We start from the raw sequence: 16,780 nt of genomic DNA on the forward strand, positions 1-16,780 counted from the left end.
CAGTCACGTCGTTTCTATCTATTCGATCAATTTTACGGAAAATACTCGAAAAGATCGAACCGCTCGCTTAGGCTCCAAAATCGATAAGTCATGACAAATTTGAACTTTTGTATATCTTTGCGTGCACTCGGTCAGCTATTTCAAGTTTTGTTTCGATTTAGCAGTCATTTGAATCTGTCGGTGCGTACCGCAAACAGTGTCCGCGATTACCTTTGCTCCCGACGACTATGAATAAGCAATTGGTGTGCAAAAGGATCTTCAGCACATTGATAGTTATGGCTAGCTAATAGATCTACTGTATGATTGAAGAAAAGGTTAGACAATGAAATGATTTCAAAAATTTAACGAACAGTGTGATGCACAAAAAACTGCGATCAGATCACCAGTCGCCGGCTAGTGACCTAGTTATCTCACCATGGACCCACTTCTGTCTACAATAACATCACGGAAAAGTTAGGAGCATGGAAATTTGCAAACCGTGAGCTTTTTGACAGAAGAATTAAGGAAGCTGGTGTTTGGTACAAAAAATTAAAAAAGCGAACGACGGAAGCTAAAACTGTTAATTGATCCAATTTCTTATGACTATATTTTTTTTCTATGACAGTGTCGGGGTCATTTATCAAAAAATCATTTCGTCGAATATCGTTCCGCTGGTAGCCAGTTCACCGAAAGGGTCGTTTCACCGAATCGTACAATTGTTTTAATATCGTATTAGAAATGGTTTAAATAAAGAAAAATGAATGTTTACTCGTAAGAATCATTTCCTATTTCAAATAATGGAAAAATCCGTTTCTCCATGTTTAATTATGAAGAAATACTCCCCAGATAGATTTTTTTAGAACGATTCATGATTATCAGAATGTAATTTCCAGTAAAACTAGTTGATTTTACTAACTCGTAAGCATCAAAGCATTTGTTCCAGGCAAATTTTTGGGGTACTTTCCGGTAACTGAGCGCAAATGAAGAAAGTCTAACCCATCGTCTTCGTTCGCAGTGTCGGGCGATAAAACAACCGTCCTTATTCAAGACACCACTAAACTACTCGAATGCAATACTACATACCGGTATTTATGCTCGGTAAGAAATTTTCAGTTGAAAAAACTTTTCGGTGAAATTATTCTTTCGACGAAATCACCATTTCGGTGAAAGGGCCGTTCTGGGGGCAACGACCTTAGGCAAAAATGGATTTTAGATAAATGAACTTTTCGAATATATCGTGTAGAATCTAAAGGGAATATTTTAAAAATACCATTTAAAACAAATAAGTCATTCGTTCTATTTATGGTTAACAGAAATAATGCTACAATTTTGTATTTCAACGCTAAAAATGTTTCAGTCATCAACAATCCTCTAATAAATCCCGATCATTTCGTTTGAGCTATCATATGTACATCGTCACTCATAATAGTCATAATCATGACCTCATAATCCTTCCCAAAAAAAATCCGCCCAAGGTGATAAAACAAAGAAACAAGAACCGTGATATCAGCAAATAATACCGTAATACTGAAACCACCTCTCTTCTTTCCTCCAATTACAGGCTCATCGATAGAGCGTTTATGTGATATTGCGGCAACGGATCCGGTGGGTTACGCGCCCCGGCCTAATCCGATTGACGACAGAGGACCGATGATACGGGCGGCCCGGACCCTGCTAAGCTCGGTGACGCGGGTCCTGCTGCTGGCCGACATTGTGGTCGTTAAACAGTTATTATTAGCCAAAGACAGGGTGAGTTACGGGTGCCGTTGCCGGTTTTACGATGATTACTGATTTCGGTTATCTCTCGCCCACAGGTAGCTAGAACTTTAGGTAGATTAGAATCAGTGGCCAATTTTACAGAATTCGTGAAAGCCTTCTCGGTATTCGGTGCTGAGATGGTGGAACTGGCGCATGTGACAGGTGAGTGTAATCCATATTGAGTTATGAAATTGGGTTGGGAACAGGAATTGTACCAACAACGAAAATTATTTACCACCACCAATTAGCTTGGCTTTTGTGAGTTTGCATTTGATTCAACCACACAATCAAATATTTGATTCGACTTTTTCCTACCAACCGGCAGCTCCGGAAATGCATCAGTAACGGGAGGCTGATTTATATTCCATATTTGGGACAAAATTTGTCGGAGATTTATTCCGGCACTCGTCACAGCATCAGAAAAACCCATCCGTGGGCTATTGTGTAGCGGCAATGAATAAAACACGACTCTCGCCTGATCGACCACGAATGGGAAGGGTTTTACCGAATTTGCAATTTTGTTGGTGGCTCACGGTTTATCGCGCTCTGTGGTTACAGTCGTAAACTGTATATATGTGCATAAATGATAAGCAGCCAAAGAATGGAAAATGAATTGAATTTGTACGTTTCAGCATAATGGTGGAAAATGGAGATTCACCGAGATCTCTATTTATGAAGCCTTATCTCACGACAGATTCCATTCACGTATTTTGTTAACGAAATTAATTTGTATTAACGAAACTTTCTTGAAAAGACTTCCGTGAGTAAAGTTTAACTGAGAATGCTCTTGTCAGAATGTAGTTCAACATAGCTTCTTATAATGTTGGGATATTATTCCAAATCACTTCCATAGGAACATGTTTGGGACCTGTCAATTGAGTACGTGTTTAAAATCATGGTTCGAACTCATTTCAAAATGTTGGTCTCTTTGAACCGAACAAAAGCGCACCGAAAATCCACGACCAAGAATTTTTGTAAGTCACGAAAATAGTATCCAATTGAATCAACGGTTTCCAAATTTTCAACTATTTAAATGAACATTTTTAGTATTAAAAACGTGCTTAATCCACTTAGCAGTGAGATGATACCTTTTTTATCAGTCCGCATGTGTTATTTTGCATAAATATTCTTTGGTATTTTTAGTTTTCATGAAGAAACCGAATTCCGATAAAACTCAAATTAGTTTATTGGGCCATCGACTATCAAAATCTACAAACCCGATAAACTCCATTAATTTATGTGAATTTTACACTAATTACCCTGTATCTCATCTGATTAAAAAAACAAGAATTTTTATGGGATCGTAAGACCTTTCATTTGAATATTAGATGGAGGAAATAATTAAGCAATCTACCAAAAAAAGAGTACCACTATTTTAATTTCTTTACACTTATCATCCTGTAGTTCCGGAACCAGAAGTCGGATCCAAATAAAATTCAAGAACCTTGTATGGGGGCTTTTCATATAAATCTAAGTTTGTAGATGGGTCTTTCATTAGAATCTAATCGGTTAAGCAATCTCTGAGTAAATTAAGGAGTTTGATACAGGTGAAATTCAATAGCATTCTATAGGACCAAGAGATCTTTCATATACACAGGCGCACACATAAACTGACATTTTGTAATGTTGAAGAACTGATTCGAATGGTATACGAAAATCGATTCGAAAGTTGATTTTTTCAGGGATTTCATAATCTTTATATATAAGAAATCAAAAAGGTATCATCTCTCTGCACAAAATGTCATGAAAACACAGTTTTTCAAATGGGAATTACAAATAGTGCTTCATTTTTCTCCCACGCATCGCTTTATCATGTAACGCTCAAAACTCGTTTTACTGGGATAGAGAGGAAAAGTCACTTTCACAAAAATTTCAATATCTTCGTTGAAAATAGACGGATCTAAGTAAACTATGACTTGTTTGAAAGGTATTACAATAGGATATCTGAATTTCGGAACAAAACATAGACGTATTTGGGAATGCTTTGTACATCCGGTTCTATAAGTTCAAGCTATAAGTTAGACTGTTCAAATCGATACACTGAAGAAGAATGTACAGAACATTTCGAAATACGTATCTGTATTATAACTTCTGTAAAAGGGTAGTGACTTTTGTGAAGGTGTAGTGACGTTAAATTAATATAGTAGAATCCAATGTTACAAAAAAGTTAAAGTATGCAATTTGGGGGCCTCCGATAAACAATGCTGTTTATCTCGACACCAATCCATTTGAAAGAGGTCATGTGTTCGGCGTGTTTTCTTGTAATAATATGTTCTACAACTTCTCCGAAGAAATGAGTTCTCTATCACGCAATGTAGGCAAATTATAACTTCGGTCTCACTTCTACGTGGATTATACCAAAAGAAAGGGACCATTCCAATCGAAAATTCTTCTGAATGCATTTAGGCTCCAAAATCAACCTCAGAAGCGCAAACAGAAAACGCGCTTCGGAGACCACTATGCACTGGAATAGTTACCCAAAAATATCGATATCTCCGTTAAAAATGAACGGGCTTTAACAATCTATGGCTTGTTGGATAGCTGTTACCGTGCGAATAATAGATCTAAAAACATATTTTATATTTAAAGGTCAACTGCGACAGATATTGTCAAAAAACTGAAAATTTGGATAACAAACTTCTTATAACTCACAAAGTAAACATTCGATCTCAAAACCATTCAATAGCGTTCAGGATGACGGTCCAGTCATCTCTGGGATCTCGACCTGTTTGGTGTCAACACACACACACACACACACACACACACACACACACACACACACACACACACACACACACACACACACACAACACACAAACACACACACACACACGCATAAACACACAAACACACACAAACACACACACATACACAAACACACTCACGCACACACACACACACACACACACACACACACGCGCACACACACGCACACACACACACACACACACACACACACACACACACACACACACACACACACACACACACACACACACACACACACACACACACACACACACACACACACACACACACGCCAGGGCAGCAGGGACTAGTCCAAGGGCTTAACGACCCCTCCCCATGGCCACTGCGAGTTAGGGGGCCTGCCTAGGATGTGGTGGGGTTCGGCAGTGGGCTCTGTTGAACTTCTATAAAAAGCTGCATGTATCCGCAAGTAGGCCCTAGCAAAGCGACTGTGTACCGCTCAAAGCACACAAGCCCAGCAGGAGTGCCAACCGGCACATCAGGTTCGATACCAGTAAGACCCTGATTATTATATACTGGCCACGGCGAACAACAACGGACATGATGCGGATAACGGATCGGATGACGATGATGGGCTGACATTCGTGCTGTTCTGTTCCCTGAGTAAGGGAGGGTGATACCGACTTGAAACGGCGAGCGGGCCAACAGTACGCCTGCCTCCGTCCCGTTAAAACCTTGGCAGGCCTCCGGGTACGTTCAATACTCGCACCAATTAAGGTGGGTAGTAGGCCCAGTTGAGAGCACTCCTGGCTTACGCTGATCCGGCTCTGGACACGAACCCTATGAAGGTACGTGTTCAACCCTCGCTAGGCCTCCCTGCTCGCAAAGATAACCTAGGGATCATAAGCGACTACTACAACGAGTGGAGATAGCGGCCCGGAGTGGGGACCCTAAAGAATGGAAGTAATCGAAATCGAAGTTGAGAAAGAAGTGACAAATCCGTTTGTCAAGAGTGGCTTGGTGAGGACACCGCCGCCGCAAACCCAGCAGGTGCAAAAGCAGCACACGAACGAGCAGCAGGCTCAGCAGCAGGGTCAGCAGCAGTATAGCGCGTGGACGAAACCACCACAACCACCGAGGGTAGAGGCAGCGAAAAAGTTGGTGGACGAGCTGCACGAATATGTGGATAAGAGAAGTAACGTGCACAAAGACATCAAGGCGTTGGTGATTAAGCTCCAAGGCGCTCTTGGCTCTGCTGTAAAGGAGTGGAAAAACGTAGTGCAGAGAGCAGAAGCTGGGGAGAAGGAGTTGTTAGCGGCGAAAACTGCTTTAGAGGCACGTCGCGCAGCGCAAATGCAAAGGGCAGAAGCCGACACAGTTACGAGGGAGGTCAACACGGCGAGTAGTGTTCCCCCTGGGGTGCAGTCCACACCCTTCTTCACACCAAAGAGGCCAAGGGCATCGCCTGGAGATGTTAGACCAGGTGGTCCCAAGAGACACAAGGATGCCCGTGTCACTGGAGCTAAACTACCACCAGAAGCAACCGACGCGGTAAACAGCCGCACTGAATGGCAGGTCGTCGGCAAAAAAAAGGAGAAAGCGAGCAAAAAAAACCCGCCCAAAAAACGTAAGGTCGTCAGGACGAGGAATAAGAGCGAGGCTCTCATCGTCAAAGCGAGCGACGACTCGTACGCCGAAGTCCTACGCGCTATGCGGATGAACCCGGATCTTAAGGAGCTAGGGGAAGACGTGCAAAAGGTCAGGCGCACTCGTAATGGTGAGATGCTTCTCGAGCTGAAAAGAAACCCCAAAGCAGGCAGCATCTCGTACAAGGAGCTTACCGAGAAAGCCCTCGGAAACAAGGTGGAAGTAAGAGCCTTGTGCCCGGAAGCGACTCTCCGGTGTAAAGATCTGGACGAGATTACTACGGAGGAGGAGGTAAAATTAGCCCTGAAGGAGCAATGCGAGCTAGGAGAGGTCCAGATGACCATCCGTATCAGGAATGGACCTGACGGCACCAAGGTAGCCTTAATTAAGCTGCCAGTAGATGCAGCTAATAAAGCGTTGAAAGTGGAGAAAATATGTGTGGGTTGGTCTGTGTGTCCACTGAGCGTTTCCCAGCTACCGGACGTGTGCTTCAAGTGTCTGGGTTTTGGTCACTTCGCACGGAACTGTCAAGGGCCGGATAGGAGCAAACTATGCAGAAGGTGTGGCGAGGAAGGTCACAAGGCAAAGGATTGCACGAAGCCTCCGAAATGCCTAATTTGCGCTGCCACGGGGGATAACAAACATCCTACAGGCGGTAGCAGATGCCCGGCCTTCAAACGAGCGAGTGCAACGAAGTCCCAGTGGAGGTAGTGCAAATTAACCTCAACCACTGTGATACGGCACAACATCTTCTGCGGCAATCTGTTGCGGAACATAGATGCGATGTTGCGATAATTTCGGAGCCATACCAAATTCCACCCGGAGATGGAAACTGGACATCAGACGGAGCCAAAACAGCAGCGATATGGGCAGTGGGAAAATACCCCATTCAAGAAGTGGTGCACTGCGCAGATGAAGGGTTTGTTATAGCCAAAATCAACGGAGTCTTTATATGTAGTTGTTATGCACCTCCACGATGGACGATCGAACAGTTCAACCGGATGTTGGACAAACTAACGGAAGAGCTAACCGACCGAAGACCAGTAGTAGTAGCTGGTGACTTCAATGCCTGGGCGGTCGAATGGGGCAGCCGCCTCACGAACTCAAGGGGAAGCAGTCTTCTGGAGGCCCTAGCTAAGCTGAACGTAGATCTTGCCAACGACGGTACCACTACCACCTACCGTAAGGATGGTAGAGAGTCCATCATAGATGTCACTTTCTGCAGCCCGGGTATGATAAGGAGCATGCACTGGAGAGTGTGCGAAGAATACACCCACAGCGATCACCAAGCGATCCGGTATTGTGTTGGACGCGACTCGCAGGTGGAATCAAGCAGAACGCAGTTTGGTGAGCGAAAGTGGAAAACAGCGAACTTTAACAAGGACGTATTTGTGGAAGCACTGAGGCTCGAGCGCAACACAATAAACCTCAGCGCGGAAGAGCTGACTGCAACACTATCACGTGCGTGTGATGCAACCATGCCTAGAATGGGAAAACCCAGAAATGGGCGACGTCCGGCGTACTGGTGGAATTCGACGATCGCTGACCTGCGGACACGTTGTCTACATGCCAGGAGAAGGATGCAGAGAGCTAGAAACAGCGGCGAAAGGGAGGAAAGAAGGTTGCCCTATAGAATAGCAAGAGCCGCACTCAACAAGGCAATCAGGCTCAGCAAGAAAGAGTGTTTAGAAGAGCTGAACAACAACGCCAACGAGAATCCGTGGGGTAATGCCTATAAGATGGCCATGGCAAAGATGAAAGGTCCAGCAGTTCCACCGGATAGGTGCCCGGAAAGGATGAAAACTATTATCGAGACCCTGTTCCCGAAGCATGAGCCTACGATATGGCCGCCAGTACTGTACGACGTACAGGATGTCCGCGGCGACGAAATCCGAGTATCAAACGAGGAGCTGATTGCTGTAGCGAAAGCCTTACCGGTGAAGAAGGCTCCAGGCCCGGACGGGGTTCCAAATGTGGCCCTTAAAGCTGCGATTCTGGAGAATCCAGACATGTTCAGGACTACATTCCAAAAATGCATGGAGGATGGTAGTTTCCCTGACATCTGGAAGCGGCAGAAGCTGGTGCTGCTACCAAAGCCAGGCAAACCACCCGGCGATCCGTCAGCATATAGGCCTATATGCTTGTTGGACACAGTCGGAAAACTGCTGGAGAGAGTGATCCTTAACAGGCTCACGAAGTACACTGAGAGCGAGAACGGTCTGTCGAACATGCAGTTCGGATTCCGGAAAGGCAGGTCCACTGTAGAAGCCATACGAGTGGTCATGGAAACCATGGAAAAGGCCCAGAAGCAGCAGAAAAGGGGAAACCGCTACTGTGCGGTGGTCACATTGGACGTGAAAAACGCTTTCAACAGTGCCAGCTGGGTAGAAATAACCGACTCTCTGCACAGGTTGAGGATACCAGAGTACCTATGTCAGATTCTGAAAAGTTATTTTCAGAACCGGACGCTGATATACGAGACAGACGCCGGATACGTAAATATGTCTGTCACGGCTGGCGTTCCACAGGGATCCATACTGGGTCCCACGTTGTGGAACATTATGTACGACGAAGTGCTGAAGCTAAATCTGCCCAGGGGAGTTAGGATTGTCGGCTTTGCGGATGATGTGGCGCTCCTAGTAATCGGCGAGTCTCGAGAAGAGGTGGAGGTTCTCGCCATGGAGGCAGTAGACGTCGTTGAGAATTGGATGCGGGAAAAGAAGCTTGTGCTGGCACATGAAAAGACTGAAATGGTCATCATCAGCAACCGAAAGGCGGTGCAACATGCGAGCATCTCGGTCGGTGAATGCATCATCAATTCGAAGCGTGAGGTCAAGCATCTGGGCGCTATACTGGACGATCGACTGAACTTTAATAGTCACGTTGACTACATATGCAAGAAGGCAATGAAGGTGATATTGGCGTTATCTCGGATTATGCCCAATAATTCCGCGATTGTCAGTAGCAAGAGGAGGTTACTGGCGAGCGTGTCATCATCGATCGTACGATACGCAGCTCCAGCGTGGTCGATGGCATTGACAACAGCAAGGAACCGAGCCCAGTTGAACCGCACTTTCAGACTGATGGCAATGCGCGTGACAAGTTCGTACCGAACAATATCGTCAGACGCTGTGCACGTGATAGCCGGAATGATCCCCATCTGTCTGCTACTGGAAGAGGATAGCCTATGCTACAGGGATCAAGGCACAAGAAGAGCCCGGAGCAGAGAGAGAGCCAATACGCTCACTAAATGTCAACAGCAGTGGGACAACGCGGAGAAGGGAAGGTGGACGCATCGATTAATTCCTAACCTGTCGGTTTGGACAACCCGAGTGCACGGCGAGGTAAACTTTCAACTGACGCAATTCCTGTCTGGACATGGCTGTTTTAAGCAATATTTGCACAGATTTGGCCACGCAAGGTCGCCGTTGTGTGTTGAGTGCCAGGAAACAGAAGAAACGCCGGAGCACGTAATATTCAGCTGTCCACGGTTTATCCAACCGCGTAGCGAAATGACTGCCATCGTTGGCGCCGATGTCAGTGTGGAGAACATCGTTCAAAGGATGTGCAGTGACGAAGGAAAATGGAACGCGGTGAACCGGACAGTTGTTCAGATTATATCCACACTGCAGAGGAGTTGGCGAGAAGAGCAGCGTCAAATGACCTAGGTCCAAAGACGAAAAATGCCGGACTGTTTTCGGCACCCTAAGAAGACGGACGAAGCGTGTGGAATGTGGCTCGGTTTTCTGGACAGGTTTCTTCGCCGGGAAACTCTCCGTCGGGTAGGCTAGACCTACCACCGTGGGCTAGTTGAGTAGGCTCGTCGTAAACCGGTTTCGGAACGTCGGTTTCGAGAGAACTTCCAGCGTCGGGAAACTCTCTGTCGCGGTAGGCTAGATCCTTCGGCGGGGACTAGTCGAGTAGCCACCACAACACCGACTTGTGTCGTCGGGGCGCCAGCCAACCAGAAGCTATGCTCCAACTGGAATCGCTGGACCGACCTCGGCACTCTCTCGTGTGTCCCGAGCGGTGCAACAGGGTACTCGGTGTCGGGAGAGCCTCTTTCGCCGGGGAACTCTCCGTCGGTGTAGTCTAGATCTTTCATCGGGGACTAGACGAGTAGATCGTGGCGTAGCACCGTTAAGATAGTCGGGGCACCAGTGAACCGGAAGCCATCCTCCAACCGGCATCACTGGATCGACCCAGGCATCCTTACGGTCGGGCCGTAGACGGGTATCGAAAACGTCGGTTTCGGGAGAACTTCCATCGTCGGGGAACTCTCTGTCGGTGTAGGCTAGATCCATCACCGGGGACTAGTCGAGCAGACGCCACAACACCGATTCGAGTCGTCGGGGCATCAGCGAACCGGACGCCATGCTCCAACCGGAATCGCAGAGCAGACCTCGGCACTCCTTCGGGTGTCCCGCGTGGCGTAAAAGGAGAAACTCTCAGTCGGTGTAGGCTAGATCCATCGTCGGGGATCAGTTGAGTAGTGCGGCGCGACGTAGGGATAAAGATAGAAACTCAGGAGCTCATTTTCTCCCAAACGAAGAAGTGCATGAGCACAGCCAAGATGTATATAGAGAGCAGGAGCTCATTTTCTCCCAAACGAAGAAGTGCATGAGCACAGCCTCCCCCGAAGTATTGAGCTTAGCTTAGTTCCGGGGGGATCAAGGCAAGATGTCCAAGGTGTTTTAGTGGGTAAGGTTCAGCCAGTCCCACTCGCTGGTTCACAATAGCGGTAGCTGACAACAAGTACATAAGTAGGTATTTCACCTTGTAAAAAAAAAAAAAAAAAAAAAAAAAAAAAAAAAAAACACACACACACATGCACGCACACGCACATTTGCTGAGTTCGTCGAGCTGAATCGATTGGTATATTACACTTGTCCCTCCTGCAATAATATGCTAATATCTGATCCGTCGTTGATCGGCCCTCGCGAAAACCAGCTTGGTATTCACCGACAAAGGACTCCTCAAGCGGTCTCAGTCTGTTAAACAAGATGCGCGACAGTAATTCATAAGAGTTATACCTCTGTAATTGCCGCACTCTAGCCTGAGCCCTTTCTTGTATACTGGGCGTATGAGGCCATCCAACCAGCCGGTACATGCCTACCTACATTAGCATTAGCATTAGAGACCGCCCGTGTGTTGCTACTCCGTTATTGATCTGGACCGATTGAGATTGCAAAATGGTTTTTTGAAGCAACATGTTTGGGAATAACACATTGTTTCACACTGTGCAAACTGTATTGATCCATGCATGCTGATCAATACCGATGCCGGTCACGTCCGAATGCAGATCTGCATTCCCACATTGATCACAGAAGGGGATACTTTGTTAGTAAATGTTAATAATGTTATCATGTGATTATTGCTCTGGGTAGCCGGTTACCAAGGATGTTCTAAAGTGTTATCGTTTTATATGTTACTGCACGAAACAGTCAATCTCCGAAAATTACAAAACTCCGGACAGTCGGCTGTTGAGTATGCAGTCACTCATTTATGCATCTACCTTTCGCGTTTATTTTTTAAATAAGTGTAACATGTAGACATCGCACATTTAGACAAGCACCCATTCCAAAACAAACATTTCAAACGCTAAATATTACCTATTATTCGAACGAAATTCACGTGCTTTATGTTAGCTAATGAATCCCTAGGACAGAGCCTGAAAACTGGCCTGTCCAGAAAGAAATGCATCTTCCTACTTTTTACCTGTGGTGAATCTGAAGAATCGGCCAATGTTTCAGGAAAGGAAGGGAGGATTAAAAATATTCAGTAGTGTAAAAATTTGCGAGAAATGTTATTTAATTGCAATTTTTTACTACACCGACAGGACCATTCCAGTATGAAAGTTTGTGTTCGACTGGACCGAGTGCCTGCGTGAGCCCGGAAGTGTGCCCGCTCCTGTCGAATGCTTCAAACAGGCCGTTGGTTCACCGAAAAACGAGTTCAGAAACGGTATGAAGCTAGAGACACTGGACCCATGTAATGCGAACTCAACCTGTATTGGTAGTGTTGTGGGAGTTCTCGGATCTCGACTTCAGTTTCGGTTGGATGGCAGTGACATCAAAACGATTTCTGGTGGCTTGTCGATTAAAGACCCCACGACGTTATTAGTTGCTTTTTATTTTCAGCCGTTAAAATTCTATGCTAATTTTCTGAAATAAATGTTTTATTTTTCATGGCACTTTTAATTTCCTAGATTTATAAAAAATCTTAAATCTCCCTTTTGACTTCCACCAGTATATAAAATAGTAATTCTCTGGTATCTAAATTTGATATGAACTGATATGTAAATGTGATATGAGCAGTACATTATATTTTACCTATGAAACACGTAGCTTTTACTGGATTATACATTAAACAGTTTTTAAATGCCAGTCCATTAAAACCTACGTGAAAAGTAGGGTGGAAAATATTCACATAACTTTGCACGTAACTATAATATAATTATTATTTTGAGTGTAGAACAAATATGCTCTTGTTCCCAACACAGGTTCCTGAATAAATGACCTGGCAACTCTGATTGCTGTATTCATTGAACAACTCATCCGAACTCTGTTCGAGTCCTTCCTATTTGAAACGAATTTGTCCCGTTCTCCGTGTTCAGCATTTTGATTGATTAAATCTAATTTCAATATTTGGATTATTTTTACTTTTCTCTTTTGAAATAGTGTGAATGGAGCATTACCGCGATTCGCAGGGCATTCCCCCTGATGGCGATTGCTTGTTTGGTGCAATTATTCATCAGTTGTATGGAATTACTTTAAATAATCATCATTTTAGTCCATATAGTTACGGGCTTAGGCTCAAGGTCCGATAAGAGATATTAGCTTCCATTGATACTTATCGAGAGCAAATAGTTAGCTCCGCACAAGAGATAGCTAGAGGAGAATCAATATCTAAACCAGACACTCACGCCTACATCAATCAACTCGGATGTAACGGTTTCTGGAGTGGTTCGGAGTACATTTTAGCAATAGTTAATCTGTCTCCCTGTCTCCCCCTTCCCCCCAGGATCCGTCTCGCTGTCCAAACCTTTATTCAGCACGACTTCACTATCACTGAAAATCAATAATCAAACTACTTATTTCACTAGAACTTTCTAAAATCACTGAAAAAACACTTTTTATTAGAGCAACACAGAAACACTGCAGTGCACTGTGTCTTCTTCTCAGCCGGTACATGCCTACCTACAACATCAAAACAAGAATTATATTGCAGTTGATTAGCAAAGCAGTAACGCGTTAAAAACTACAGTCAAAATCACAGGCACTTCGACGATTCGCATGTTAGAAACCGATCGTTCACCACCACTGCTATCAATATATTATTCAATAAAGCATGAATCACCATTCTGTAGAGTATTGAATCGACATTAGTCAAAAATTTTATAATTTTCCAAATAGCACCACCCTACGGTCGCTGATAAAATTATCAAATTTTAATTACTATTGATTCACTATTTACATTTTTTGCATGAATATTCATCGGTGTTGTAGTTCTCATGAAATTATTTCAATGACCGTCGTTTTAAGCCGCAATTTGAGATTTTAATCACACAATACGCTGTAATGTCGAAACTGCAAATCGGATCGAATTTGATTTTAAAAGTGTGACAATCGATTGAATTCCATGAAATGTTAAAGTAAGTTCCACCTCATTATTTACGGTACTTCCAGAGCCGGTATTCAGGAACCAGCATAACCCACAAAGATGGCCATAAATTAGTATGACATATGTCATATTCGAACGATTATGTTGCTAAAAAAGAACCGTGCGAAAAACGATATAACCAATGAGCTCGAAATATTTTTCATTGTATGCCAAAACCTCTTTTTACGAAGTAGGTTTGTAAAAAAAAACTTTACGTTATTTGGGATTTGGTTCGTAAAACAAAATTACGTTATTTGGGATTTGATTCATAAAAAGACTTACTTAAAAAGAGGTAACGTAAAAACCAAGACTGAATTGAAACATGATCTAATCGAGAGACAGTATTTTTAGGCTCTTGCTTACAAATAACCATGCTTTTCCATTAATGTCCAGTTCAGAGCTAGTGTTTGGTACTTTCCTACTTTCAAATTCGAGTAAATCAAAAGCGATGACGAGAATAGGTGGCTACCAGGTTCTATAAAGCATTAAAGCACTCTACCAGTGTTTGGAAAGCGCAAACTCATATGTTACTCGGAGTAAAATAACGTTTCTATATTTCATTGAAAAATCTGTTTTCGAGTGCCCAATTTTATTTTTACTAAAACGAACTAAAAGCTGATACACAAAAAAACCCTTGCTCATTTTCCAATTGATTATACAGTTGACAAAGTACGTTAAATAAAAAAAATATATAAGAAAGGCAAAAATACTGGAAAATTTCAACAAAATAACAGAATTAGGACTAGGATTATAGAAGATTTGCTTAGTTTCATTAAAGCAATCAATGATATGGTAGGAAACGAGATATTTAAGGAAACTAGTAGTAATATGTTTTAATAAATTAGTAACCGTTGAGACTATATTAGATATATATTAGGTTGAAAGTACCATATATGGTAGATGTTATAGCGGAAGAAAACCTCTGAAATAAACGTATTTATGAGGAAAAAAACGTGCCTACGGCAAGGATAATGCGCGACGAACAAAAAACTACGTTTCAGATTATTGAAAAAAAGAACCATAAAAACTAACGAGTCTCTAGCTTCCAAACACATCTAGTTTCCATAACTGTTCGACTCGCATGTGACAATGCTAAATCCGCAGTAACTCTAAGCTGTGAGATTGAAAACTCGAAGAACCGTCCATGTAGCATGCGGCAAAGTGTCTCCGGCTGCAGGTAATGTGTTTTCTATCATCTCCGACCCCCGCCAATGTCCTTGCGGGAAACCCACTTACGTAGTTTCAATTGGCACTCGGTGGGTGACGGTGAAGGTTAAAGCAGCCAGACAGGGTATTTCGAAACGACATCGTCTGGATGTAAAATATTTACCGAATGTGCACAGCCGGACCGGATGATGTCTACGGTCGTTAAACGGTTTTATGGTCGGTCTGGGTCGTAAATGCTGATACGTGGGATCTCGCTTATTTCATATCTCATTTTGTCAATAGAGAAGCTACGATTGTAGAACGACAATGAAGGCTCTGAAACACAATGTCTGGAAACTGGAGCAGTAAGTTTTAAAAAAATCATTTCGATCCATCAACTGAATTGGTTGCAGACAAAATCGATTGATTTCTCATAAACCAACTAATCTTGGTCGTATAGATCATTGCGGAAAGAACACTCACTGTTCCATATCTTCAGATTCATGAGAAAGTGCGATACTTTTTTCTAACATCAAGTATCAGAATCATTCCTAATCCACCTAGTGGTGTAGAATAGATTTTCTCATATCTCACGTCTCTCCAAAGCCAGACTGCGGTATCCTTTTCTTACTACATTCAAGTGCTAGTATCTAGACTGGACGAAAAATCACCGTACCTTTCTTGACATGAGAAAAGCAACCTGGCCACAAGGATGGCTTTTGGAATCGCATAATTTTTCACTTGGAATGCTGCTTCCTGCACCGAGAGTTGGCATCTAGTGGAACGGAGTCCCACTTGAACACCACTAAGAGTGTACCAATATTGACTCTACTGCCGCAATCACCGCCGAAATGTTTGATCAGCAAACAGCAACGAGTTCTGAGACAGTCAGCAGCCGCAGCAGAGACCGTGCCATAAGTTATTGCTCATTCATTGCAAGCATTCCTCTTAGGACAACCGTTCTGTTGCATAGCCGAAGCTGAAGTTTGCAGTTTACCGCTGAAATATGGATGTTTGTCCACCGGAGAAAAAAAAAGTTTATTTATCGTGCATGGCAGAATGTACCATTGGGGAATTAGTTTATTCAAACAATGAAAAGGGTTCGCTCGTGAGTACCCGAACCGGCTGTTTCTATTATGCACTAGTGGCAAAAGTTGATCCCAGTTAAAACTGTGATGCTTTGGGAGAAGGATGGAGTAGGATCTACGCAGTCTTCAAGTTCTTCGATATTTTATTTTTTTCAACATTTATCACGACCTACAGATGCTCACTGTCACATACCCGTCAGCGTTACTGTTAATGACCCGCACCATATTACGAGTATGGTACATTACATTGATGTCTGGAAATATTGACTGACACAGAAAATAGGGTCACCGTCGAAAACAGCTGACTTATCCGTCAAATGCGCCTTTTGTTTTCACCTTTCTCTAACCACTCGTGTAGCCGTTTATTTGTTTCCATTAGTTTGCTTCACATTGTGTTCTTTCAGCTGTACAACGTCACAATTTTACGAACAAATGGTGTACATAACCCAAACCGTCACCGATAATGATATCAAAAATGAAAGGAGTAAGTATTCCGTGCGAAAAGTGATCAGCTGAAGATGACATCTTTGAAGATAAACCGAAAATGATGGAAAGAAAGATTCCGCTATTCCTCGTATCGATAAACGGTGAACTAGAGGCGTTGGAGCAGAAGAAGTAGGTTTCAGTGCGGGAACATTGATCAGGCCAAGAGTAGGAAAGTTGTACGAAGCGATACTTGCTGGTAATCCGAACTGCATAATAATGTAGGGTGAAACCTACGTAAAGGGAAGAGAATCGAACCAGTCAGAAAAGTCGATTCAAGTCGAAAAATTTGGCAAAAACTACAAGGA

At 43.5% G+C, this 16,780-nt stretch overlaps 1 protein-coding gene across 11 annotated transcripts in view; it reads left to right on the top strand.

Annotated features, from left to right (window-relative positions):
* LOC131438511 (alpha-catulin) overlaps positions 1–16,780 on the top strand; it is a 475,173-nt gene that overhangs the window by 373,215 nt on the left and 85,178 nt on the right. For all 11 annotated transcript variants that reach the window (XM_058608599.1, XM_058608597.1, XM_058608592.1 and 8 more), the window contains 2 exons: positions 1,541–1,728; positions 1,794–1,899. In XM_058608599.1, coding sequence (XP_058464582.1) covers positions 1,541–1,728; positions 1,794–1,899 — 294 coding nt within the window. The remainder of the gene's footprint in view (positions 1–1,540; positions 1,729–1,793; positions 1,900–16,780) is intronic.

This window comes from Malaya genurostris, chromosome 3 (assembly GCF_030247185.1).
Source record: "Malaya genurostris strain Urasoe2022 chromosome 3, Malgen_1.1, whole genome shotgun sequence".
NCBI lineage: Eukaryota > Metazoa > Arthropoda > Insecta > Diptera > Culicidae > Malaya > Malaya genurostris.